The sequence below is a fragment of the Patagioenas fasciata genome, chromosome 2 (genome assembly GCF_037038585.1).
Source record: "Patagioenas fasciata isolate bPatFas1 chromosome 2, bPatFas1.hap1, whole genome shotgun sequence".
NCBI lineage: Eukaryota > Metazoa > Chordata > Aves > Columbiformes > Columbidae > Patagioenas > Patagioenas fasciata.
In genome coordinates, this window is record NC_092521.1 from 110,758,478 (window position 1) to 110,785,783 (window position 27,306).

General features: G+C 41.8%; 1 protein-coding gene across 4 annotated transcripts in view; it reads right to left on the minus strand.

Moving 5' to 3' along the window:
* Positions 1-1,386: 1,386 nt before the first annotated feature.
* Positions 1,387-27,306, minus strand: part of BLVRA (biliverdin reductase A) — a 38,847-nt gene continuing 12,927 nt past the window's right edge. For 3 of the 4 annotated variants that reach the window (XM_071804702.1, XM_071804704.1, XM_065832779.2), the window contains exons 2-7: positions 14,709-14,836; positions 12,783-12,902; positions 12,031-12,128; positions 10,566-10,673; positions 9,659-9,830; positions 1,387-4,045 (exon numbers count right to left, since the gene is read on the minus strand). In XM_071804702.1, coding sequence (XP_071660803.1) covers positions 3,772-4,045; positions 9,659-9,830; positions 10,566-10,673; positions 12,031-12,128; positions 12,783-12,902; positions 14,709-14,827 — 891 coding nt within the window. In that variant the 5' untranslated portion in view covers positions 14,828-14,836 and the 3' untranslated portion in view covers positions 1,387-3,771. Of the gene's footprint in view, positions 4,046-9,658; positions 9,831-10,565; positions 10,674-12,030; positions 12,129-12,782; positions 12,903-14,708; positions 14,837-14,955; positions 15,020-27,306 lie in introns of those variants that run through there. The other variant, XM_071804703.1, reaches the window with a different exon arrangement.

Here is a 27,306-nt window from a genome sequence, read left to right on the forward strand (position 1 = left end):
TGCCTGAGTTCACTGCAGCTAGACTGGCAGACAAGGTCAGGATGAACAAGGTAGAAACAGTGACATTGGTGGTTTAGGTCTGTTTGGTTTTTACCATAGGGCAAAATAAGAGGGAGAGAAAGCATTTTTAAGTCCCCATTGTAACAGGTCTTGGAGAAATTTCTGTAGCACTCAATATCTGGACACAAACAGACTTCAGCATAGTAAAAGTCTAAACATAAACACCATGTGAATGAGACTAGGAATTGAAACAGTCCTCATATGCAAAAATGCTATATTAAAATGCAGGTACAGTCAATGGTAGGAAAATGTCAACATCCAGGCTTTTTCTACAATAAAAGCGTATTTTGCATCAGTACTAGAAAGAAAAGTCTTAAAACTGTTGAACTTGATAACAAATCCACTAGCAGTGGAATTCATAAAACAAATCTCACATCAGAGAAAATTGAGAAAAGGTGTCCCAATTCATTTAAAACCTTACTGAGATTTTTGCAAAGCTACATTATCTACAAATATTGATAATAATAAGGACCAGAACAAAGGAGAGATGTCATTTTACAAGGGAATTTTATGTTTTCAAAAAGGCAGAGGAGCCACTGGTGTAGGCAACAGAGAGAGAGAGAGGGATACATACACACGTATAAGCAGCTCCTTAAGAGCCATGTAGAACAAGGATACTGCTGCCTACCCAGTCTAGAACACCAGCTATAAATCAAATATATCAAATATAAAACACAAATGCTGCCAGTGTGCCGCTTCCCAAATAATGGGAAAAGGTTGTTTAAATTAAAGCTATATTTGAATTACAGATTATATTTGAACTACATAAGAGAAAAAGAGGGCTAATAGTTTACCCACTGCCTGCTACTACACAGAGCTATCCCCACTCTATTTGTTTCTGGACTGTTTTAGAAATCCTGAGTGACCGATTATTCACAAAGAGATATTATTCCTGACATTATTATTAGTCCTCTGTTGAGGACTTCTTTCTTGACTTTCTGCTAATATTTAACATCCTAACATCTCATTTAACATTTAACAAATACATCAGTTGTTGAATGGGAAGCTGGAAGTGTACAGCCAATATTAAGACTTGCCAGTACTCCTGGGCAGCAGTCAGACAGGACTGGAAGGACGGGAATTTTGTGGGAGGGCTCATGAATTGAGATAAGGTCACAAACCCCACCACATTTGTATTCAAGATTTTGAAACAGGAGAGGGAGACAGTTGAGGGCTTTAGGACAGGATCAGAGCCTGTAGTCGCTGGCAAAATTTCACAGGGCTCAAGGAGCAACGGTGGTGGGGGAGGAAAAGAACCTGTTGGGACAGAGACACTTGCAGCACAGCCAATGGAAATTTCTAATGAAGGACGAGAACTAAAACAAATTATGAAGAACTGCAATATTTTTATTGGTGAGTTCAACATCTGGTTAAACAGTACATACGTTTGAAGTTTGACATCCAGTTGCTCTCATATACGAACCATCGTGGTACCTGAGCAAATTCACAGGGCTGAAGGAAAAGCCATTTGAATGCTGCAGGCTCCCAGGAGCAGGGCAGACAGCAGTAAGCAAGCAGGTTAGCTAGGAGGGATGGGAGGGGGGTGGAGGAGAGCGCAGGATATCCAGCTCTAGGCATCTGCCTTTCCTAGCTCAAATTAACCAGCTAATTTCCCCAGGCGCTCTCTATAGAAACAAGCTTCTCCAGAGGGTGATTCACTACACAATGTTATGCTGCTGCTCTACAGAGTTCCCGTGAATTTATTCTCCATTTCTTAGAGGAATACTGCTCTCCCCAGCAACTGCAGAGCACTCCCAGGGAGACGTGGTGGCTAATTTTGATGCCTATAGATGGAGAGTGTGAATTTCCCTTGCCTTTGTCCTCTCTCCCCAGCTACCTGTTTTGAATTAGTGTGTAAACAAGTGGTGTTCGCCCCATATTCCATCTCTCATGTGCTGTCATACATTAAAGATAGATATAAACACTAGATTCTAATCACACTCCCAACCCAGATGGACTTTTCCCAGTTTGCCACAAACCCACTTTTTCCCCTCTCACACATGATCAGATCTACTCAAGTAAAGTCCATCACATCAGTAAGGAAGTCCCTATCAATGCTCAGTCTATTTGGGTGGACACGTGCATGTTCTGCCTGCACAAATCTGTTGGCAACCCACATGAATTTCAATACATTGAAGTCAATAGGAGACTTTTCACCAATTTTAACAGACAGAGTAGATTTAAACAAATTTCACACACAGAATTAATTCACATATCAAGCTCCAGTTGCCCCTCAAATCTGACCAATTTGGGAAAAAAATACAGTCTTTACTTTCCTGTTTCCAGCTAACTGAACTGTATCCAACTTCCGAATGGACACGATTTACCCAGAGGAAGACCTTTTTCCATCAGTATTGACTAGCTATAATTATGTATACATTCGCAACATATATACTCCCTTATTAAAAAATTGCTCAAGTGATAACATGGAAACAAAATTACGATGCTGTGTTTCAAAAAACAACTCCACAGACTGAAGTTTGTTGCTATATTACTACAGCACCGACAGAGGCTGTAATTAGAAAGTAAAAGGCAAACAGAGGAATTGTTAATAGTTATGTGCACTGTTTAGGCTTCTCCTAGAACTAAAATGCTTCTTCAGGGAAGTGGTACTGTCTTCATATATGACCCCGGGACTACTGTAAAATGCTAAAGACCCATTCCCACAAGTGTCATATCCCATAACCACAGGGCTATATTTGCGAATTGCTCCATTTTCTACAGTTCTATTCTAATTTTATCATGTTTTCTAATGAATTTCACTGTTTCCAGGAGTTAGGTAGTTTTTTTCCTAGAGGTGGGATGTATATTATTTTTAGCAGTGAGCTGTTCACATGCTGAATTAGATACAGAATACGAATGAAGGACAATAATACACTTCCTCCAGTACATAAGAAGGAAAATATTTAGATTCCATAGAAAGTGGGCAGGAGATGCCTTAGTTTAATGTACTGTTCTAATCTCTGCTGGGAAACTATTTCTGTGTTGGCACAGGGCACCAGAGAAACTGAGTAGACTCAAAGTGGCATCTATTAAGAGACAAGATATTTCTTCTGGTTTTATACCAATATAGATTCTATTTGAAGGCCGATGATTTCCAATGCAAAAAACAAAACAAAACAAGACCAAACACAAAACAAACCAACAAAAACCCCACATCAAACAGGCACAACTAATTAGAGCAAACACACAGAACAATTCAGGGCATCTGGAAGAAAAGGTCATGACTGTGGTGGCACAAGTTCTGCCGATCAAGTAATGAGGTGGAAATCTCACCTGGAACTTCATTCTAGCTTATACTTCTTTCTAGATAATACTACATGAACATTACTAAATAGACAGATGTCATTTTCAGACATCTAGAGGTTAAAAAAAACCTCAGGAGGGAAAATCATATCTAGTATTTGCAGTCCTCCAGGATCCGCTTTTAGGGACATTTCTAACTGAATCCCAGGAAAGCTTGTTGCTGCTAGGTTCCTATCTGTCTGGAAGGAAGGCAACACATCAGAGCAGGGTAATGTTGCTTTGTAATGGTGCAAACCAGAAGGCACAGGGTGTAGCCCAGGCTCTCCAGCCCACCCAGAGAGCTAGGAAACACAACTAGTCAAAAAGAAGGCAATGAAACAGAAATAGCAACTGCCTGATGGCAACAGTGCGCTCTAGCCCTACAGCTTTCCCGTCTGCCACATTCCTCCTTCCCTAACAGCAGTCTCAGGAACAGATTTCCTCTGGCTGTTCACAGTGCTGTTGGATCACCTCAGCAAGGTCAAGACACCGCAAAATTCGCCATTTCTCAGCAGCCAGCTCTTCCTTGGATACCTGGCCAAGCAGTTTTTTGGCAAAGAGGTTCTGATCCTGCATGAAAAGGCCCACAGCAGACCTTGGGGCTTGAGGGAAGTCCTCCAGGCAACCACTTGTGAAACAGAAGTTGATTTTCTTTTCACGTCTCATCCCTGGTCCCCTTTCTTCAATCCAAGTCAGAGGTCTAGTGTGGAGAAACAGAGAAAAAGAAGAGTATTTATGAAGAAATTGAATCAACAGTTCTGGTTTATGCTTTTTTTTCTTTTCTCAGCACTTACAGAAAATACCCTAATAACTGCACCATTTTTAAATTTCAGTCATTGCATATTCAGGTAACATGTTCTCACCAACATGTCTTGTGGTTACAGAGTTGAACACCAGGTAGTGATCTTAGCTCTGCCACTACTTCATGCCATGACTTTCAGTACATCATCTAAGTTCTCTCTAGCTTTGTCTTCCCTATGTACAAAGTGAAGCCAGTAATGTCTAGCTATTTCACAGGGAAGTGGGAAGCTTAATCTGTTTGTTTGTGGACTTCGATGAAAAGAGCAGTTAAGCATCCAAATATTTTGCGCATGACTCTCACAAGGCCCTCAATGTCTAGTCATTCCTCCAGGTACATAATAATGACCCAGGTGCTACTGTGCAAGCTGAACACCACCCCATTAGGATGAGCTGGAGAGATGGCAAGTTCACCCATGCAGACACTAGCATCAGTGCTCCTTCAGCTTTTCAAAGGCCTTTCTTTCTGTTCAGTGGGAGCACCAAGTTGACCCTAGAGATTACACCAGAAGATGTCAATTTTGCCTGCTTCAGCTACATAGACTCTCAGGCAGGTCTTTCCTAATCAGAGCAAAGTCCTGTCTTATGCCAACATGATAGCCAAGGTCTTCAAGCTGAGCATTGGTGCTGTTGGCTATTAACTGGCATAGCTCACAGGTGCACGCACTTTCCTCCCCAACTTCCCACTTTGGATGAGTAAAGAGGAGCCATGGGACAGACTCCCTAGCCCAACATCGCAAATGTTTGTAGAGGCTTTGAGGAATGGTCTTCAACACCAGCCACAGTCACGATTCTCCCTTCCTGCTCTTTTGTCAATTGCCTAAACCAGACCATTACCTCTCTGCAGATCATTCATCAGCACTCACTACTGCCTGTGTTTAGAGGATGCACATTATTTTTCTCACTCGGTTATTGATGGCCCTTCCACAGTCCTTTATGACCCACTTTATTCTGCCATTCACAAATTATGAGGGCATAAATATAATGGAAGAACAAATTCTGTCTCCAAGTACTGCCCACTAAATCTTCAATATCATTAGAACTTGAAAGTCCCTGTCACTCTACCCTGAACACATTCTGCAGAGCACTTAGCTTAATGATTCTGCACCTCTCATCTTTTACGCTTTATGATCCAATTTCTGTATTCATATCATTGTATCAATTATTCTTTGCTCACCTGTACAACCACACACACCATCTACAAATTAAGCATGGCCAGGTGAACCTGACTGAACAGAATAAAACAACTGGAGAGAAAAAAAAAAATACCCAAATCACAGCCTGCAAAAATGCATCCAAAAAAATCCTCAGAGGACTTATAAATGGACTACAGGAAGTCCCAAGGCTACGTGTTGCTGCAGGCCAGAAGGGTGCTTGAGGGCCATTTCACTTTGTGCATTCTGTGTTCTCATCCTCCTTCCCGGAGGTGCTGGCTGTTGACCTCAGTGAGAGGCAGGTTGCTGAGCAAGCTGGGTTTTGCTCTGACTCAACAGAGGTGGTTTTATGTCATTTTGAAATGTTCTTATGAAAGCAAACAGCCACATAGAGTTCAGGTCACTGCTATGCCAAGCTGCTTTATCTCAGGTAGGCAGGTATGAAGAAACCACTGTGCAGGCATAGACAAAGACCTCCACCATGTAACAGAGGAGAGACCACGATATGATCCAAAACAGGCAGTGTCAATGCAGGGTCACCTCCCAGGGTGATCTGGAGCAGATGCACACCAATGACCAGGCTCAAGCCTATGTTGTCTTATCCTCTAGCTTGGGCAAGCCACTGAACCAGAAGCACAATCATGCAGAGCAGGCAGAATTTAATTAAAGTGAATAAAATGACTGATTCACATCAATGAGCAGGAAAATGTTGATTTTACTAATACATTTATCTTCTTCTGTGATTAGATTTTTAGTTACTTTCCCAAAGAGAGGTTGGTTCTACTTGACTGGTAACCAAAACATGTTAATTTTTAATTAACAACAACTTCTACATTAAAATTAGTCAATTTTTTTTGCTATAAAGATATGTACGCTGCAAGTCTGCACATAATTTATGCAATTTTGTATTTTATGGCAGAAAACTACAAAGAACTTCTGGTTTTTAATCAATAACTTATCCATTTACATTAATGATTTACATCAAAGTATTATCTGCCTATGGATGTAGTTAGTTATTTAGTTCATAGTATTACTTAGAAGCAAGATATGCAGTATTTTTGGTAGCTGAATAAAGCCACACTAAATACATTGGACAGTTAAAGAAGAAAAAAAAAGTTTAGTCAAATACTAACAAATCACTTTTATACTGACTTTTTACAAAACAAGCACTATCTGCAGTGAAGAAACTCTGACTTTAAGGTCATTTTTTCTTTCCAGATTTTAGATTGGTAGAGCCCTCCTAGCTACATTTTATTCAGATTCCCCGTTTCTTCAATTAATGAGTGACCCTAGTTGGACCGTCCAAGTTAAATAAACCAAAACGAAGTGAACGCACTTTGTACCTGCAGAAGAATTAAGCTGGTTTAACATTTTAAAGAATTCTGGGTCCACTCAGCTTAATATTTTATACAACAATTTCTGCAGAAAGCATATATCACATGCTTTTTAAACTGGATGTTCAATTTGAAGGCTTTTTATTAGACTTCATAAGCTTAGATCTCAGTACAAACATAATTTCAAACATTTATTGCCAGAATACGTGTCCAGAAAATGTCTTCGATTTCTTTTAAACATCTTCCCTTTCGCACTTTGAAAATGCCAATATTGTTTATTTACTATGCAATCAAAAAGGACTATCTTACCTTGGAATTGAATTAGACAATTAGACCCCAAGCCTAGTAAATGTCAAAAGAGATGTTGCCCAAATCATTATCTCTCCAGCTCACAATAAAAATTCATTTTTGACATTTCCTGCATCCAAGTCCTGTAATCCTGGGACAAGAACTGTAGTCCCAAACCAGCCGTGCTGTCAGCAGAGGTTTGGGTTTTCCTGGATTGCTCAATGTTTTACCACGGAGAGCCTGTCAGCTAAACTGTCTTGGAAACACAACAGAGGCAGAGGTCATCTCTCAGATAACTGGGCACCAGAAGTTATCGCACACCTCCAAAATCCAGCCGGAGACAGAGGAGCAGCCAGCGCCGACTGTGCAGCAGAGACAGACTGTAGCCTTTGCACAAATCCCTGCTTAACAAGCAGAACGCAGGCTGCTGCTCTCTGCACCTGCTGGATTTTCCGAGGCAGAAAACAGGCTGAATTAACCTGCTTTCTCAAGGTTAGTGTAATGTCTTTCAGAAAAGGGATTGCTCTCAGGAAAGATGTAAACCTTTCCCATCCTTCAGCAAAACAAAGGTTGGGCAAATCAGAGCTGTAACGCCACCACCATGACTGGCTGGGCCATAACTTCACTTGATGGAGAGTGGGCCAAATGCTCTATTGCTGTAACTCCACTGACGTCAATAGGGGAAGGTCAGCAGGAAATACGGCTCGGCCACTGAACAGCATACAGGAACGCTATGTAACTTTCCAGCCAGCGTAAATTATCCCAGAGACATAAAGCTGAATGTCCTCAAGGTCATTAAAAAAGCTCATGGTGACAAAACACTGACTGACCCATACAAATAGCAGTGGGCTAAGAAACGTGGGTATCTGTTAACAGTGTAGAGTAGGAAAAAAACCATAAATCCAGAAATGCTTTTGTATCTAGCAAATATCATACATGGCAGCTAAGGACTACTTAGGAGACAGGACAGCCAGAGAAATGTTTAAGCCACTCGCTAGTTCCACCTGCTGGAATTAGTTCAAAATCTCACTCTATACAGATCTTTACAGCTGCTCATGTTACTGGCAACCTGCTAAGAGGGTAAACAGAGCTTGTATACCAAGTTCTGTCCTCTCACAACTGCATTTTAAAAGGAACTGGAAATGATGTTTCATTTAGAGAGAGGAAAACTGCTACGGCGAGATGTTAATCCCACGGTAAACTGCAGTGGGCTTTGTAGGACTGGTTGATAAAATGCTTAACTAGACCCGTGGTGAAACTAACAGTTCAAATGAGGCCCGATTATTCATTCCTCAAATAGCTACTCCTTTGGGTTATTACTTTTTTTAACTAAAGGCTTATCTAAAGTTCTTAAAGGAGTAAGCATTCATGTTTGGTGGGGTTTGTTTGTTTGTTTGGTTTTTAAGTGTTCAAGTAGTATAAGTGCAACAAAAAAAGAGTAATTTATTTCAAGTGAAGACAGGCCAGAATATTTTTCCAAAGGGTCTTATTTTCTCCAGCTCTCCCTAGTCTTCTCATCTGCCTCTTGCCATATGCCTATGAGGGGGATCATCTGTCTCAAAGGCAGAGTCCACTATATGGAAAAACAGGAAAATAGGACTGAAGGGAAAGGAACAAATTGTTCTATGACCATACCTGTCTCCTAAGAAACACATAGAGCTTGGGTAACTTCTCTATACCTTTCCATGTCAGACAATTCTCAAGTTGCATCTATGGCATGCAATAAACTGCCCTTGTAAGTAACTTCAAACTATCTGAAAGGACATGACCTTCATGTGGATGTCCCAGAATGATCAAACAAGAATGATCAAACCAGACTTTGGACCAAGTTGAGTACTCAATCCACAGTATGAAACACTGGTTACTTGCTTCATGGTCATATCATATTTAAAAATATTTTATAGCAAGGCCATTAAAAATATATATATGTAGTCTATTGTTATCATACAATAAAAGGGAGATCAAACTTGGTATTATAAAATGCATCATCAAATGAGCTTTCTGCAAGAAAGTCATAGTGCAATGACTGGGAAAAATGACAAGTAATCCTGGCTGCCGGATTCTCACTCAGCCTGACACACTCATGCAACAAAAGCAAAAAGAAAAGAAATGGGAAACTGGCTGTTGTCTTACAGCCAGTCTTAAAATTGTGGAAACTTCAGGACTGCAGAATAGGCATTAGTCAAGAGCAAACTTTGCACGTTGGCCTTTCAGTAGTTTATTATAACTCTGCTTGAAATGCATAATTTTATGTTATCTCTAGCCAGTACTACATATTAGTACAAGCTTTATACTGCTATAAGCTAAGTGTTATAACTAGTGCATTACCTTTTCAAACAGTCATATATTTTTAACCTTTAAAGAAAGGTTAGGTTTCAATGTACAACTAGAATATCTGATGCTAAACTAAAAAGATCCTGCTTCTGAACAATTTTTCAGAGTGCAAGAGAAAGGTCTTTCAGTCTTGGGCATAGTAAAATGTGTTACAGGCACTTTCCTACAGACTTTTCCTTTCAGACATCAGAAAAGAGCTTTTAAACCTCCTTGTGCTCTTCAGCAGACATTTTTTGGTGATGGCTGTTTTTACCACGATTACTATAGGAAGCATTTTCAGGTCTGTTTCTCCTGTACATTTTCATGCCAACATCCACCTGTTCTTTTTCCACAAGAGACGATGCAGGACTCCTGCAGACAATACCTGAGAAACCTGGCTCACCTGATGCCATGGCCATTACTCACTTCTTGTTTGTTGTCTCAAAGTGAACAGTCATTCTGGAATAATTCTTATCCTTCTGCATTACTCTGGTGGCAGAGGTGACAGTGAGGTCTCCAAAGAGGTCTATCAGCCAAGTCAGTCGGGCAATTCCACTGAAAGCTGGGAATCCTGCTTTGTTTTCATCGAGGACGCTACCTGGCGCAATGGCAACAGAAAGTCTTGAGAAATGGGAAAGAGAATATCCCTCGGCATAGGAAAGGCTGAAGAAACTGCAGTGTTGCAGGCTGAGAGACCAGGGTGTAGGAAAGCCATGAGTGGATGGATGAGCTGAGTAGGAAAAGTCAACAAACATGGTCAGCCTTGAAATGGATCAGCTGGTGAGCTATGACACAGAAGGCTGCATGAAGTACATATAGAACAAACCCTTCAGGGCATGTTGAGGACAGGAGGGTGTATGCGGATTCAACAAGGGAATAAAGTAAGGAGAAAAAAATGGCTCAAAAATCTCTCCCAGCTCTTCTGGGGTCAAACACCAGTATGGAAGACTAAAGGTCCCCAGTAGAAATTGGGAGACTTCCTCAGAGCTCATCCTCCTCTCTGGGACCAATATGAATGAAAAACTGGTCACTATCACCAAAGTATAGAATGGATGAAGACATGCTCTCTCCTCCATATAATAAGGCATGGGCTTCTGTTCTTCACCAGAAGAAAGAGATTAACAAAGCAAGTAGAAGACAACTGTTAAGGCAAAGGTGCTTTCCAGATAACTCTGTAATTTCATGGGAACATCCAAAGCGGACATCCATGTCTCTAGTCAGTTTAAAGACAGACTCTCATCTAAAAGGACTGAATGAAGCCTGGAACGACTGGCATCCCTGTGGAGCAGGCAGACGAATCCAGATGGACTTTGATTTTGCCACAGCTACTGACCTGTGAAATGCAATGTTCCCTTCACAAGGTCTTTCCCAGTCACTTCTTTTTTCAGCTGTTTGTACTCTTCGGTCAGAAGCTCAATGTGCTCCACATGGAGTACTTTATCTGCCATTAAAAAAACAAACACCACCAAAAATCAGGACATCTTAAATAAGAGCTTTCTGCACATCTAAGCAATAGAAGCTTCACCAGCTACCAGTGAGAACTGACTTAGAAATGTTTTCATGCATGGCTGGCAAAATGATGTCAGGAAGAAAACCAAACATGGGCTCTGCACTGAGGCATCAATCTGGGTTAAGGATTTCCAGGAGATAACGAATATAGAGACTACACAAACAGTAGCCACTATGAAAACTGGAAACTCTATAATGAAACCCAATACCCGACTAAGGCTGAAACATGAGTCTTCAAAGTAAAAGACGGATTAATTCTTGGTCTCTTTCCCCTCACATTTCCTTGTTCTGCATTTTTCCTCCCAGGGCAGTAAGAAAGAAAAAGAAGGGGAAAACATAGGATAATACTCAGATGCAGATTGTAACAATATGTTAAGGAGTACCTCCCTCCATTGGAATTAATTGGGCTAGTTTGGAATAGAAGCTATCCAATACACATTGAATGTGGCCCTCATTCAATATGTGTTTTTCTGGAAGGCTTCCAGGAGAGTTAATTTAGGCTGCTGACAGTAATGCCTGCTGCTTCAAGAGAAGAGGCATAAATTTTGCTCAATGGGAAGCCATTTGGCAAGGAACAAGGCACTAAGTGGTGTTGGTACAGGGAAACAGCAAAGCAGAAATCCTATACCTCTGGTGCTTTACGACAAAACTCAAAAAGGAATTTTCTTAAGAAGCAGTGGTATAAACAGTGTAGCTTGTCCAAAGAGTTTGCACTCTGCTCCTGCCCAGCACTATTCTGTTCCTTGCAGCTCCATATATCCCCACTGGCCTTATCTGAATTGCCAGCTTCTGACCATTGGCACTGCAGAGATGGGACCATACACTTTCCAGAAATAAAGAGAATTTGCTTATAGAGATGTCTTTCAGACAGAGATGCTTTGCTGGCCCACATAAGCAAATCTCAAACACTAGAAGCTAGGAAAACTGTTTCCAGTTTTACCTTCAGGGAGAGAGAGGAGAGGGAAGTGCAAAATTCAAATGGCTACACTCATTGAGTGCTATATTATCAGTGTGACAGAAGTTTCCTTCTCTATCTGCGTTCTTAGTGCCACAAGCAGAGACCAGGGCTTTTGCAAGGGTAAACATACCTTACTCTCAGACTTGACATTTGTGTGTTTATTTCCCCATTGGCACATGCCTTAAATCCTAGATTGACACATCTCTGAGACAGGCATACTCCTTTGTATGTCATGATTAATATCAGAGTGGAGACCTGCCTTTGAGTTTGATGCCTTTGTTGCCACCAAACAGGTAATATTGTTTACACCCTTGAGAACAAATTCCATTACCTTTCTGTTCAGCCATCTCCCAAAGCTCATGGGCTGCCTTAGCAGACAAAGCCATGGGGTACTCAACGAGGACATGTTTCCCAGCTTCTAAAAACATTCTGAAAGGGATACAAGATAAGTCTTTAAAAGGCAGATCATCATAATCATCTCTCTCCACTGGGCAAGCTGCTTCTCATTCCCACAGTCAACCTCATATGGAGAAGTGCAGAACATGGAACAACAGTAATAAATGGAAAGTTTCCTAACAAGGATGTTGTGGTGGCTGCATCACACATTTAAACACCAGGAGAGTTGGCTTTTAATTCTCCTTTTTCCACAGAATTCCCTCACTCACCTACAGCAAGTCGCTAAAATGCCACAGCATAAAGCATCACAATTTCTAACTTCCAGACACTTGAATGGCTGGAATGGGGGAGTGGAATGCCCTTCCTCTATATAATCTGTGAGGAAAGGCTTTAGATCCTGTCTTAAGCTGCCTGTCAATCAAACACAGGCCTAGAGGTATGCAATTTGAATTACTTGGGAAATGAATGCATCTTAAATCCTACTCTCTTCCAGGGCTTCTTGGGTGCTCTAGGGAACTCGCTATCATTCACTTCAGGCTTCTAGTCTGGCAGTCTCTCCTCCAGTGTCCACATGCTCTTATGCAACAGCTTTACACAGCTCCTCTGTGCTTCTAAATTACAGGGGAAAGGGTGGGAAAAGGGGAAGAAAACCAAACCAAACCAAAACCAAAACCCAACTCAAAATACCTGATGGTTTCTTCATGGCTTCTGTTCTCTGTGCTGATGAAGGCTGCATGGACCTCTTTGCTTGTTAGAGCATCTTCCAGGCTAATCTGCTTGGCCTCATTAATATTGCCAAAACTTCTCCTGCGCATTTAGCATAAATACAACCAGAGCATAAGCATCACAGTCCATTCTTCCCAATTGCATGTTGTGCAGCAGCACTTAAAAACTGTTCTCATGGACCAACATCTCACTGCATTCAACTGGGGTAGAACAAAGGCAGCTTCTAATTCAGGAAGGGCAAGATCACTTACAGACAGAAGTGGAGTGCACGAAGGAAGAAAACAGATGGGTCAGTGCGTGGGTGCTGGTATCAGTACAGAAACTGTCCTGCTATTCAAGTGTACAGCGTTTTGGGTTTTGTTTCTTTATTTGGGTTTTGTTTGTTATTGTTGTTGGGGGGGGAAGGGGTGTGTTTTGTTTTGGTGTTTTGTTTTATAATAAGCGTTATTATGAAGGAGCCATTTTAAGAGCATTACTTGAAAGAGGACTGTGCTCCTATGGGAGAATTCTCTCCACCATGTTGGACAACGTGGGTAAAAGCACTTGAGTTGGCAGGGCCATATGCAACTACAAGAAATACAGACAGGCAGGAGAGGGACAAAGCAGATGCTTGGCTATGATGGCCCATTCCTTGCAACACACACTCCATGTCAGTGCTAAGGGGAAGGTTCTCTCAGCCACCACCCTGAGCACATCTCCACCTGAATATGAAACACACACACACACTCCCCCCCAAAACCCTTTGCATTAAGAAAGACTGGAGCAGACACCTTGACAGTCTTAGGACAGGTGACAGATAGCATGAGGGTAGGCCAGAAGCAGGACTTGAAAGCAAAGACAGGTAATGTTTGTATGTGATTGGAAGGCAAAGGGCAAGGCAAAGGGCAAGCAAGGTGTCTGTGAACCGTGCATTTTGACAGCACTGTGTCTCAACAGAAGCAATAAATCCTGTCTTCAGTGTTGCCCAAGGCTAGCTGTAGCACTAGCAAAGGCATCAGGGAAGCAAGAGGGAATTTGGCAGCGAGGTAAACTGCATGACCTAATGGGTCCTTTCAGTCTCAAACAACCCTGACTGCATGATTTAAATATAGCTAGAAAAATACATTCACAGTCTGAGATCCATACATGTACCACCTAACTATTTAAAACCTTTATGCTCCACTGTTATGGGGCAGACAGTTTACCAGGAATGCTCAGAGGCGGGTATAGGCGTAACACAGTCTTGCTAAATTTCCATGGCTCCAAGCTAGTGAGAAAAAACATAAAGCTGCTCTCTCAGAGGCAACCTTACTGCATGTACTAAATTATGAGATTTTCCTTAAAGACATCTACAGGTTCAGTATTTGCTTAAAAAAAAAACAAAAAAAATTGGGATACAATCACAGTGTTAAGAGCTCTACAACGTGTGCTTTTGTAGGAAAAAAAAAGTTTTTAAAAACTTCATAAAACATCTTGTGTTTTTTAAACATTTCTATAAATTTAATGCAGACATTACCTCATTAATGCAATTATTGTCTGCACCATCCTAAACCTGCAGGAAATTTCAGTCAGACAAAATTGCATTTATTTTTATCAAACAGATTCTGCAGTGAGAATGTATCTTAGCTTTTATTTTAGTAATTTCTGCAAGGTATCTCAATAAGGTAACCTATTTGTTCCATCTTGCAAAACTTTCTGCGCTTTTCCCCAGCTGCCACTCAGAATGACTGGCATGTTTGCACAAACTTTCCCTTTTCAGACAGCCTTAATTATAAGAGAAATACAAAACTTTGGATATTAATCCATTGCCCCCTTCAAATAATAGTCCTCCACATGGAAAAGCAAGTGCACCAGAAGAAGGAAACATTACAATACCCATATGAAACATGCTAAGACTAAATTTCTAACCTGGATACAAATCCAAAGAGTTTGAGGTGCTCAGAAGGGCTGGAAGGCATTGGATTCATCAAGTCTCGGATCCGTGCTAAGCCAGCGATTCCAACTCCAACCACCACGGTCCCAAACATTTTGTTAATCTGATCAAAGGAAAAAAAAAAAAAGAGCAACATTTTTTTTCTTTTAGCAGGGAGAGGAGAAGCTGAGAGGGAGGTAGGAGGATGGATTATTCTTGAACTGTGCTCTCTTATAGCCAAACCTTATTCAAATGTCAGCAAGCAGCTAACAGAGATGCTACAGGCTACTGAGCTCACTTGCATCCCATTGAAATCTGGTCAAGTGGCTCAGCCTGTCATAGGACAAGTCTTGAGGCTTGTATTTAACAGCTATTATATCACAGCTCTGGCACAAAGTTCTTCCCTTCTGTGAATAGAAGGCAGACTTCAAAAGTGAGACATTCTTCTATTTATATCAGCGCTTCCATGCTGGAAAGGAGCCAAAAGGTTCTGCAAACCCAGCAAAGCTTTATATAAACCCTGCTGACTTCCTGAGCGTCTGCAACACAGCCTGCGCCAGGGTCCCACACAGACACTCACAGCACACGGCAGCATAGCCGGAATACTTTGGGACAGGAAGCAAAGAGCATCATTTCTTCCCCTATGTAACCACCGGCACGTCCTACAAAGTCACGATGCAACCAACCATCTCGTCATTTGGTCAAGATGCTTGCTTGACATTTCCACGCACAAAGAAAGCTCTGCCATCTCTTTAATGACAAGCAGGCATGTCCTCAAGATTTACATCTCCCAAAAGCACATTCCTGACACCATTGCATCATACAGAGGACAAGCCAGGTATTGCACTCGTTGGCCAGGCTGCTGGGCCACTGGTAATAAATTATTCTGTTGGTTCTATGATTTGCCTTTGATTTGCGGAAGCACTGGGCAACCAGTGTAACCTTTCAAACCTGCACTGTTCCACCATGCTGAGGACTAGCAAAACTCTATGAAGGAATTGTAAGATTTACAGGAAAAATGGCCTAAAGCCAAGCCAAGTCAGCCCCTCTGCATTTTTTGTTCCTTCCATCCTATGACAGCATCCCTTCAAACTCTGTTTTTTTCTGTTTTGTTGTTCTCCTTCCTGCCACTGCCAATCTCTTCACCTGGGTGAACTCCTTCAATCACTTCTACTACCCAGCTGCAGCCCTTCAAATCCTTCTGACACTTAAAGGGATATATGGAGAAACCCACTTCATTCCTCCTTGGTGCCTCTGGTCTCATGGGATCACAGTGCAGTAGCACAGCCATAAGTGACTGTTCTGACAGTGCTAGAGGATGACAGCTGGTAACAAATTACATCAACTGGCACAAAGAAAAAAAGTAAATGAAGTTCCTCTCCAATCACATCACGTCTGGATTTTGTTTTTCTATAAGCTCCCACCTACGTATATATTCCTGTCAGTGCTGAATCCTGCTTACTTTACACATGCCAAAAGGGTACAAGGGTAAAACACAGAGTGGCATGTTTAATATAGAAGAAAAAATGAGTGATATTGGAAGAGTTCTCTAGGGGGATTACAGTGACACATCATTACCAAATATTTGAGGTATAATGTGATGACACTGCTCACCAGGGAAGAGAGATGCGTAGGGCTGAGAGAGGGGGTTGGAAAGAAAGGTAATGTAACCATATAACCCATTTTCAGTTCCACCCACAGGCAGAGGCCTGTTCTGGGCTCTCAGTTACACTTGCTTTTATCTATGGCCAAAGAGGAGAGACTGAGATTTCAAGAATGATCTTGGCTGGAAGGAGCCCTTGGAAGTCACCCGATCGAAACCCCACTTTGCCGCACCAGGGCCATGCCTGAGTTCTGACTGTTCCCATGCATGGCAATCCAGCAACATCAGGGCCTCTGCCGCAGTGTCTGACCACCCTCACAGCAAGAACTTCTTAGTATCTACTCAGAGTTTCCTGCATTGCCTTTTGCCATTTCACTGCACTTCTCTGAAAAGAATATGGCTCTAGCTCCCCTACATTCTCCTATCAGAAAGCTGTAGGCAGTGATAATATCCCCCTTTACACTTCTTTTCTAGAGGCTCTGAAGCCTCTCTTTCATTCACCATCTAATCCAGCCCCTGACTATCTTGGTGGCTTTCCACTGGACTTGCTCCTGTATTAAACTTATTTCTCATACCACAGTACACAAAACTGGACACAGCACTGCAGACATAACCAGGATCTGTTGGCTACACTCTTGCTAATTCAGTCCAGGACATGGTTGGTCTTCTTTGCCAGAAGAACATGCTGTGGCTTGAGGTTCAACTTGTCTACCAGCATGTGCAGGGCACTTTCTGGCTTTCCAGTCAGGCAGTCCCCAACCTGTACTGTTTCACAGGGTTATTCTGCCCTGGACAAGGGACTCTTACATTTGCCTTTGATGAACATCATTATGTTCTTGTTTGCTGTTTCTCTAGCCTGCCCAGGCCCCTCTGGTGTATTGGCCTCTCCCACTAGTTTGATTTCATTCACAGACTTGACAAAGCTGCTCTCCATCCTGTCGTCCAGGTGGTAATAAAGTCATTTAATAGTACTGAAGAGGAGAACAATATCTGGTCTTTTGCAGTCACCAGGAACCTCTCTTGATCACAAAGTGTCTTCACAGTGACATCAGCCAAGTCCCTCAACACCCGTGGATATACCTTGTCTGGTGCCAGGGGCTGCTGTACATCCAGTTATCTCAAGACCTACATCACTGTCTTCCTCTACTGTTAGCAGATTCAGAAACACAGGAGGTCTGAGGACAGACCTTACTAGTAAAAGCTTCAGCGAAAAAAGGCATCAAGTGCCTTTAATTTCCTTCATCCCAGCCCCACTGAGCACCAGGCTCATATTTTCTCAGTGCTCTTTTTGTTGTCAATGTACCCAGAGAAACCCTTCCCATATCTCATTTTCCAGCTGAGCTTTGCCTATCCCAGCTCCATCCCTGCAAGCTTGGCCACTGTGTCTATGTCCCTCCTGGATAGTCCCTCCCAGCTTGTGCACTTGCTTTTGTGTTTGAGCTCAGTCAGGAGGTTCCTGCTGATATTAATCCACTGCCCCCTTCAAACAATAGCCCTCCACATGGAAAAGCAAGTGCACCAGAAGAAGGAAACATTACAATATCCATATGAAACATGCTAAGACTAAATTTCTAACCTGGATACAAATCTAACCTGGATACACCAGCTTTCTGCCATTCTTGGCTCTGCTTGCAGAACACGAGTGGGGTGCCTGTGCTCCAAGAAGGTCATTCCTGTAGATCAGTCTCAGCCTCTCAGCACCCCAGGGCAGTCGCCCGTAGGACCTTGACAAGCAGAGCCATCAAAAAGCCAAAAAACTGCTCTTCTGAAGTGTATGGTTGTAATCTCTTAAAATTTATATTCACAAAGGGCTACAGTGTGAATCAGGACCAGGTCAACAGAGGTTTAGAAGTAGTCCAGCTGATCAGGGGCTTACTTTAAGTTGAGAAATTTTCAAGGTTACTGGAGTGTTAAGCTGTTAATATTTGCCTACTGCCTTGAGGAGGATTGGGAGTGGGAGTCGCACAGCAGACAAATTCCCCTGAAGCTCCTACAGTCATCTTGTTTCCAAGAACTGCTTTTTTTTTTCTGCAGAGCTGCTGACCTCCACTTCAACAAAGCGGAAAAGGTGGGGGAGCTGACTACCTTCCTCAGCTGCCATGAACGAAGAACACCTCTCAGCAGATGTTCAGATTGCTGAACATCAATATTTTTGCCTCTCATTTAAAAAACTTTCCTGGTTTCATCTGATTAACAACTTCTGACCTCCCTAAAAGTCACATTTAAGAGAAGCAATATGGTTTCAAGCTAGGAACAAAGCCTGTTACTATGCAACCTGTTGCCACAGCAACCAGCCACTGGTCCAGGTCAAGGGTTTGCAGGCTAATACAGTATCCACACGGAAAGAGACAGCTACTACATGTGCATTACAGAAGCTTTCCTTACGTGTGTAGCTAAGAGAAAAATCGCCACGTCTGCAAACCTGCTGCTGCTTTTTATTATCCTCACGTGAGTCACATAACAAAACCTGGAGATGCTTAGGGAGCAAAGTAAATTAGATGTTTTTTGGAACTGTCATGAACCAGGTAAGAACAGAATACAGAACACTCATCTGAGATTCCAGATTAATATGTGAAAATTTACTCTTTAGTTCATATCCTTACACTAGGATAACAGCTACAGTTATCTTTCAAGCACAAAAAACGATAGAAGAGGAAGCCCAAACCATAAACTGCCTGTCTTCCACACCATTTTCTTAAGATAGGTGATCTCAGTTCAAGCTTTGAAAAAAGATTTCAGAGGTATTTTAAAGGCTGCTGAACTTTGACTCCTGTTGTACTGAAAAATTTTACAGTAAAGTGATAGAACAGTACATCAGCCAGGGTCTAAAAGCATTCTTCTCCACCCTTTCCTAACTGGCTATATAAAAGCAAAGGGGCTGGTGAGAAGATGAGAGAGTAATGTCCTTCATGCTCACAGCTCGTGACTGAAGAGTGTCTCCCACCACTCAGCAGCAACTGCCCTGGCCTGGTCACAGGCAGTGCTGCCAGCCCCACCAAGGGTCCCCTCTGAACTGGCACAAGGAGCATGGCAGCTGCTGACTGGTGTGGGAGCTCTTCCCTACCAACAGCCACAACGAGTGGCTCCTCTTACTCAGGGAGATGAGCCCTGCATGGCACAGAAGCAGACCCAAGAAAGGCATCTAGCTGAAGAAGACCATCCATCCTACACCAAAATATCATCACCTTGTCATCCTTCTGCTCTCTGTTGAATTTTCTGTGCTTGTGCTGCTTATTTCCTCCATTGAATAGATACAGACTACTCTACAGCAAAAAAAAAAAAAAAAAAAAGAAAAAGAAATCCCCTATACCCAAGTATTATTGCAAAATTCAGCAGCAAAACAGGCAATGTCCAAAGGGATTGGTCACCCAGCAAATGTGTTCCTTCCCAGTGAAATCACAGTGGAACTTCAGTCCCTGTATCTCAAAACTGCTAACGCTCAGAGGTAAGCTTTAGGGAAGTGAGGTTTACCTCTGTTTTGTGCAACATCACTAAGGCTGTGCAGAGGCAAGATAAAAGGCAGAACTTACAAATTATCTCCCCTTCAAGAAAATTTTTCATGGCATATCTAGATATTACAGGATGAGAACAGGTACTTTCTCTCATGATATATAGAGAATTTCAGTAAGCTTCATGCACTCTCCCTGCGATTTTCAAAATCTTGTTCCCACAGGTATGAAGGAGTGACTTGCATCTGAAATAAAAATATTTTCCAACTAATGTCACCTGCAATAGCATAACAGTAATGTGGGAGTCTTTACTGAAGCTCTCCCAGCCTGGTGTCTCTAAGTGTGCTACTTCAAATAACTACCACTTTACTGCCACACGTATCTTAAGAATAGCAGAAACTTCACAAATGAGCACTTAATCTGAAAATACTGCTGTCAAGGTTAGTTGACTTTTGCATACTCAACTGTTGAACCATTTTGTTGCCACAAGTAATTCTTCAGCAATTTTCACTCTCTCCAACACCCCCTTCTATACCTGTCAGATCTTTGCTTACATTAAACCTATAGCTATACCAAACCTGAGTGCTGACACATTGTCATTTCCTACCTGCCACTTAAAAAACACAGTACAATCCATACTGACCTGGCAGCCACATCCCACTGCTCCTGTGAGTAAAGGGGGACTCAGATGGCCAGAGACCAGCAACCGGGGACATGAAGATTCAGGGGCAGCTATTTGACACACAGAGTGTTTGAGCCCAGCCACTGGAAGGATCCACCTTGTAAATACATACATACGTACATACACTCTCATTAGCAGACCTCCATCCTGCTCAGTCAGAGAGGAGAAGAGGATGTGGCTGCTGGTGCTGTCCGTGTTTTTGTGAGTGCTCTGTCTGTGATCTGTGTGGCTGGCCATGTACAAGTGTATATACACGGTGTACACATACCCTCTGAGTACATCTGCTGACTGGGAATATGTTTTCAGCGTTGCTGCTGGTTGGACCAAGAGCCACAGAGCTGAGCAGCCTCGACCCTCTCAGGCCACCCAGTTCAGCCAGTATTTTCCCGTAACATAAACCAGGCTGGACCAAGAAAGTTCTCCAGAGCTCCCTTTGCAGCAGACTTGTGGATTAGACATAATAGGCAGCAAAACCCTGAGGGGGGGTTGCAGAATCTTCCTTGATAGATGTTTTTATGGCAACGCTGGACAGACAGCAACAGTCACTGTAAAATCAACAAGCTGAAACCTCAAGGTCCCTTCCAGCCCTACATCTCTGATTTCAAATACCCAGAGTCCTAGCAGATGCTGTACACAGGGTGTTAATACAGTCAGTGCCACCACATCTCACTCTCACATTGTCTACTCCTAGCAAGATGCATCTGTCTGGAGTAGAGAATGCAAAAACTGAACAATGTGGCTTTTGTTAGTGTCGTTTTTTAAAAGGGAAGAGCCGCACAAATGCTCCAATTTAGCAGCCTATTCAAAGGCATAAATATCCTTTGCTCTGCAAGAAACCACTTATATGCTTTAACCTCTGCATGTGCTGAAGTACCTTAAGAAAGCAGACTCAACACAGGCTGTGTTAATTTTAGCTAAAGGCAGAACTTGAAGAAAAAGGAAAAACAGAAAAGGAGGCAAAGAAAATAATTGTTCAAATGCTAACATGCTGGAGCGGGAGCTTGTACCTTTGCTGCAACCTAGAGATAAAAGTAAAATCCTTCTGCAAGAAACAGACAGTCAGGAAGGCAACCCCCACCACTCGCTGTTACTTCTCTTTAAAACATTAATTGGACATAAGAGTCAGAAATTTTCTTGAAAACCTGCCAAGACCATTTACAGTCTCCGCATTTCAGAGGAAATCAGCACCTAGAAGCTGTGAGCAACCACATACATTTTCCTTGAGAGTTGTTTGTTATGGTCTTAAGTGTCAACCCTCCCCAGCATCTGTCTCTCACACCCATCTCTCTGGTTATCATAACATGCAGGCTCTGGTGAGTGTTGTTCGTCCGTCTCAACCACGACAGGTGAGTTATACCTTTGAGGCACCAACTCTAGCAGAGCTTTGCCAGCAAAAAAGTGTCTCTCATCCTGACTGGCACCACTGTACCATGGAAACAGCCAGAACAGGCTTTTCCTCCTGCCTTTTAAATGCTATTTGAACAATACACCGGCATTGATTTACATTTATATGTAGGTTTATTCGCCCAGGTTTACTGATTAAATTCTGGTTTTCCAGCTAGCTGCCAAAGCTGAAGTTGATACAAGTATGGTCAGACGCTGTGATACAGCTGCTGAACAAGCACCTTTATCATATACAGTGATGGTTAATAATAAATGACTGCCCTTGTCAGAGATACTTGACAGATAACTATTAATGCTGGAGACAGTGTAAGTAGAAAAGAGAACTTCTCTTAAAACATACATCTGCAACTTTAGTACCTCCACAGTCTTCAACAGTTCAGACTCAGTCACAGTGAGGTTGCTCTCCACAGCCTGCAACTCCATGCTTGCAGCAAAAGCATTTCACAAAACTAATATAAAAGCATGAGAGGTACTGGAAGAATCTGAAAATCTGTTTCTAATACATGACATATCCCGTCCTGTAGAGAACTCAATCAGATGTGCTGTGACGTACACGCATGGGTGTGAATGACCATTTTGTCCTGCTCTCTGTCGGTAGTTACCCTTTGTGTTTCAGATTTGGTTGTTATACTGAAGAGAAAAAGAAGGCGGCAAATAACACGTCTGAGATGGAGTCCCAGAGATGCGCAGAGAAGCTAAGTCCTTGGTCTGGCTCATTTTGTCCATTAGACAACCTGTATTGTTTCAGTTTAAAGAGAAAAATGGTGATTTGTGCAGACAGTTCAAATGGTGGACCTTGCCTATTTTAAGTGTCTTGCATGAAACAACTGATTTCTATAGGTGACAGCTGAGAGCCAAATTACATTTGAATGTAATTTAGATAGTACACTACTAATGCTGAAACTATCCAGGAAAGAACTAAGCCCATTTTGGGAAGGGAAAAACAAACAAACAAACAAGACAAACAAACAAACAAAAACCCAACCAAACAACAGAGAATTGAAGAGTCCCAGTTCTTATTTTATAAAAATATCCTCTTAGAAAAAAATACAACCACCCCCCTACTTCTAATGTTAAGTTTCCAGGAACTACTCTGGAGTGAATTACCAAGAGCCTTATGAAACTTCTGGTGGGTAAATAAACAATCCCACTTAACTGCAGCCACATCACAGCTATTTTTTAACCAAAAGGCTGCTTCTATGTGGCTAAGTAGTATGCGACTACAGCAAAGAGAGCCACAGACAGTGCCAAAAGTTTCTTTCAGGCTTTAATGTGCTGCAACAGTTTTTGAAAGTGAATTTGTCTATGGTGGCAGAAGAGCGTTTTAGCAAGTGACTGTCAGTTACTTTGGAGTGAAGTCCAGTTTTAGATGAGCACTCAGGAGAATGAGCAGTGGTATGGAGCTATCGGTAATCCATAGATCCTAATTTTCCACGTAATCAAACAACATTATTGCTGTAGTACTAGCCTGTGCCTGAAAACAGGCTGGAGAAAATAACCTTGAGTAAAGCTAAAAATTGTAATAGCTCAAAGAACAAAAAAGGGAAAAAAAGGCATGAAACACATCCCCCGCCACATTTTTGATTTAACACCCACATAAACACTAAAGCTACCGCAAAGTTGAACTCTGCCAGGTATCTGTGGACCACTGTGTACCCTGGCTTCCCTGCAGAACAATAAAGCCACCAAAGTAAAGTCTCCGCACAGCTAAATAACTACTGAGGCCCTGCTTAAACACCTATTGGATACAAAGACATCGCTGTTTGTGCTGACTCTTAACACTTTTTAAAATTGAGAGCTTTTCATGTTCCCTTAAAAAAAAAAAAAAAAAAAAGACTACCCATCTCTATCTGCATTTTTGGGAAAACTTTACTTGGAGCTAATGACGAGAGGTGTAGCTGACAGGGCAAGGAGCTGAGACATGCCAAATAACCTCAGCACATTCCCCTCCCTTCTTATGCTGGTCATTTTCTTTTTGCTATGCTACCTATCAAAGAAAAAGCTTCTCCAGCTCACTTGATAGATTCATGAGTGTCTTGCAGGTAAACTCCAAAGCTAACAGTGGCTACCAAGCCTTTGCTGTAATACACATGAAAGTGATGACAGACAATTACAGAAAAATGTTCAGAAATATTGTTTCAGTTACTACATCAGCCCCTGAATTTACCTGCCAATTACTGCAAGACTTTCTACAAGTGTTTTCTTCTGCAGAGGACCTAATGAATGCAGAGCTGGGCTGGGTAGAAGTAGGAAAGCTGTGTTTCCAGGCTGTATTCCTGCCTTCTCCCAGAAGTTTACTGGGTGACCTACAAGAAGCAAATCACATCCCCTTCCCCTGTCAGTCCTCCTAGTTAAAGAGCAGAGGAAATATGTCTCTTCTGTAAAGCACTCTCAGACCTTCTCATGATAAGTGCACTGTAAGAAGCAGGTATTATTACAACCTTTCTTCTTCGCTGTAGGAAATGCCACACAGATCAGACATCTAGAAAAGGTGGCTATAACTTAGGTTTGTATTGAAATATCAATATAAAACAATGTCATATAATGCATGACACAAAGAGATTTTGTTTTGTTTTCCTTTCTCTGGTTGTCAAATTAATCTGAAACCTAAACTCTACAAGGAGTTATATGCATGCTTAGCTTTAATCCCAAGTAATCCCACTTATATCAATGAGAATATTCCTACAAATACATTAAGAGCTTTTGCTGTTTACTGTAATACTAGCAGGCACAAGAACAAAACACTTATCCAGCCACAAGTATCTTTTAATATCTTTATGGACTCAATCCAACAGATGATACCTATCTTCCGGTCCACTAAAGGTCACTGCATCCCAGATCTGTAACAGGCTGACCTATTTTGAGAATTCCTCAAACAAAAAAAGCATTCCTTCTACAAGCTGCAGTCACGATAAAGATATTCCTCACCATGGCTGATGGAACCCTCTGACTCCATCATTAGCATGATGGCAATTCATAACACCAGAGGCCTGTCCCACACTCTCTTCAAAGCAAACAAATTGTAGCTGGTCAGACAAGTGTAATTTTTTTAGCTGACTTTCTCTTCCCCTATTACAGCAAAAATGTTTTCACTCTTTTAAAATAAATTGAGTGTGATAGATTTTTTTCTAATAGCTAAATAGAAATAACTTGAGAAGTAGATAACATTTTGCATAATGTTGTAACCTTAAAAATGATGCATGCAATGGCTAACACCTCTGTCATTTTATCAGTCCACCACTTCTCAGTAGGGCCTGAAAAATGCCATGGGTGCTCTCCATTCCCATCAAATTCTGGATATCTACCAATGGCAGCAATTGCTTGAGAGAACGGGGGGGAAAAAGCGCTTTTGAATTAAGATTAACAATTGAGGTTACTCAAATCCCTCCTAACTTTAGAGCTCAGTATTTTTCATGAAGAGCTGGTCTGCAATTCAATGTCATTTAGCAGTCAAGAAGTCCTGACGTGCTACTTATCTGTTAAAATTGTCCCAAGAAACTGAAAACACCTTTACCAAAATATCAGCCACTAGAGGGGGCATGTGGTATCCTTCTTAAATCATACTGGTAAGAAAGTTAATTAAAAACAAATTTAAAAGGTTACAGGAATGCTGTAAAAGCATATTTCCCACAGTGCTTCAACTATACATTAAGTCTCTTGCAAAGTTTTAGGAAGAACAATGCTTTTTTTGTGTATAACAAGACACATTGCAAAAGCAAACTCCACATTTTCCCTTCCTAGGTCTATCCCCATCAAACCCTACAATTTCTACAAGCAGAGAGGTAGTTTTATAGGTCAAGAAGATGGCTAAATTACCCACTAGTTTTGATTTGCCTGTACAGTGAGGCAGCTCTGAGCATGCCTAAGCATGAACCTTCAAGTGTGCCCACCTAGAGCTTGACATGCTTGGTCTCACGCTCAGGCTTGACAAACAAGCAAAAGAATGACCTACAAGACAGCTCCTATTTACAGCTGTCTGCCTCTTTACAGATCTGCCATCAACAGATTCAGTGTCCCAGAAGTCTCCAAAAGGACCTAAAATGCAGCCATCGAGCTGGCTCCAATTGCAATCAAAGCAGAAGATCCTATTTGGCTCAAGCCACTCCAACAACTACTAAAATGAAAACTTGTCTAAAGAGAAATTAATACATATTGCAACTCCCAGTTTTTGTATTCCAGTCTTGCACATGGATATGTAATGAATATGAAACTCATAAAAAATGATAACCTAACTTGATGGTTGGGTTCACACAGTAAATTAGCTAGAGAAGGATACAGGATGGATTGTGCCAGTGTATTAGGGGCACTGTAGGTTCTACATACTTTGTTAAATCATCTTTGGTTTCGGACCAGTGAAGCTGCTGGCAGCACCTACTAGAACTCATGACCCCCACCAAAATGTCTTTAAAAATAACCATAATTGGTGAAAAGGCTTTTTAAAAGCCTTTACTCCTCATAATATATCTTCAAAGATGTGGGGCTTGAAGGTTTTACTGAAGCTGAATGTCTGCTCAGAGGAGTATTTTAAATACACAGCCTACTGAGAACAAGCATGGCTGTGTAATCAGGACAAAACAACCAAGTATGACTCTTTTTGTTTCCTCTGACACAGGGATCTACTTACTGTGGACCAGTATTTTATTTACAACAACTGTGACTGAACAAATGGATAATATCCCATCAAAGGCAGGATCAGCACAACCTCCTAACTTTGCAACAACTCAAAAAGATACTGCAAAGGTTCAGGAGCAGGCAATAGCTAGTTCACTGGACTTTTTCTGCAATATTTTGTTGAAATAACAGTTACTCTTATAAGAGCTCTGTCCCCTCCTCAAGTTCATGCCCTTAACTGCACCATCCCTTTAAGTGACCAAAGAGGTCACCGAGTTCTGAAGAGAATGGCTGTACTGAACCGCCACCATCCTATGCTACCAGTGGTAACATTAAAGATATTTTAAAATATAACAGCAATTGTGTTAATTACTTTATTCAGCCTTGCAGCTCTAAAAAATCTCAGTCTAAATCCCTTCTTTACTCCTTACCTTCTGCTAGCATAACTCAAAGAATTTTAAGGTTCTGGGAAAGAGACCCATTGTATAAGATGAATTTCTATTATTTAAGCCATTCACATCTCATGCATGAGTGTGGTCTGTTACTGTTTAGCCCTGTGCTGGTAGCCAAAACAGTAGACAGACATTCCATCTTGCCTTTCCTTCCGTAGGGGGACAAGGGGAAGGAAGGGAAAAGGAGGAAAGACTTGAGGGTTGAAATGGAAGCAGATTTAACAGAACAATCAAAGAAGAGTGATACAGGGCAATACTTAGCTACTGAAACGCATGCTACTAGCAATGAAGGACTGAGGACAGGCAACCAGCCAAGTAAAAACACAGAGATCAGAACTGGCATCAGGAGCAGGGATAGGAACAGGAACAGGAGCTGGCGCCCCCCTGCCCCAT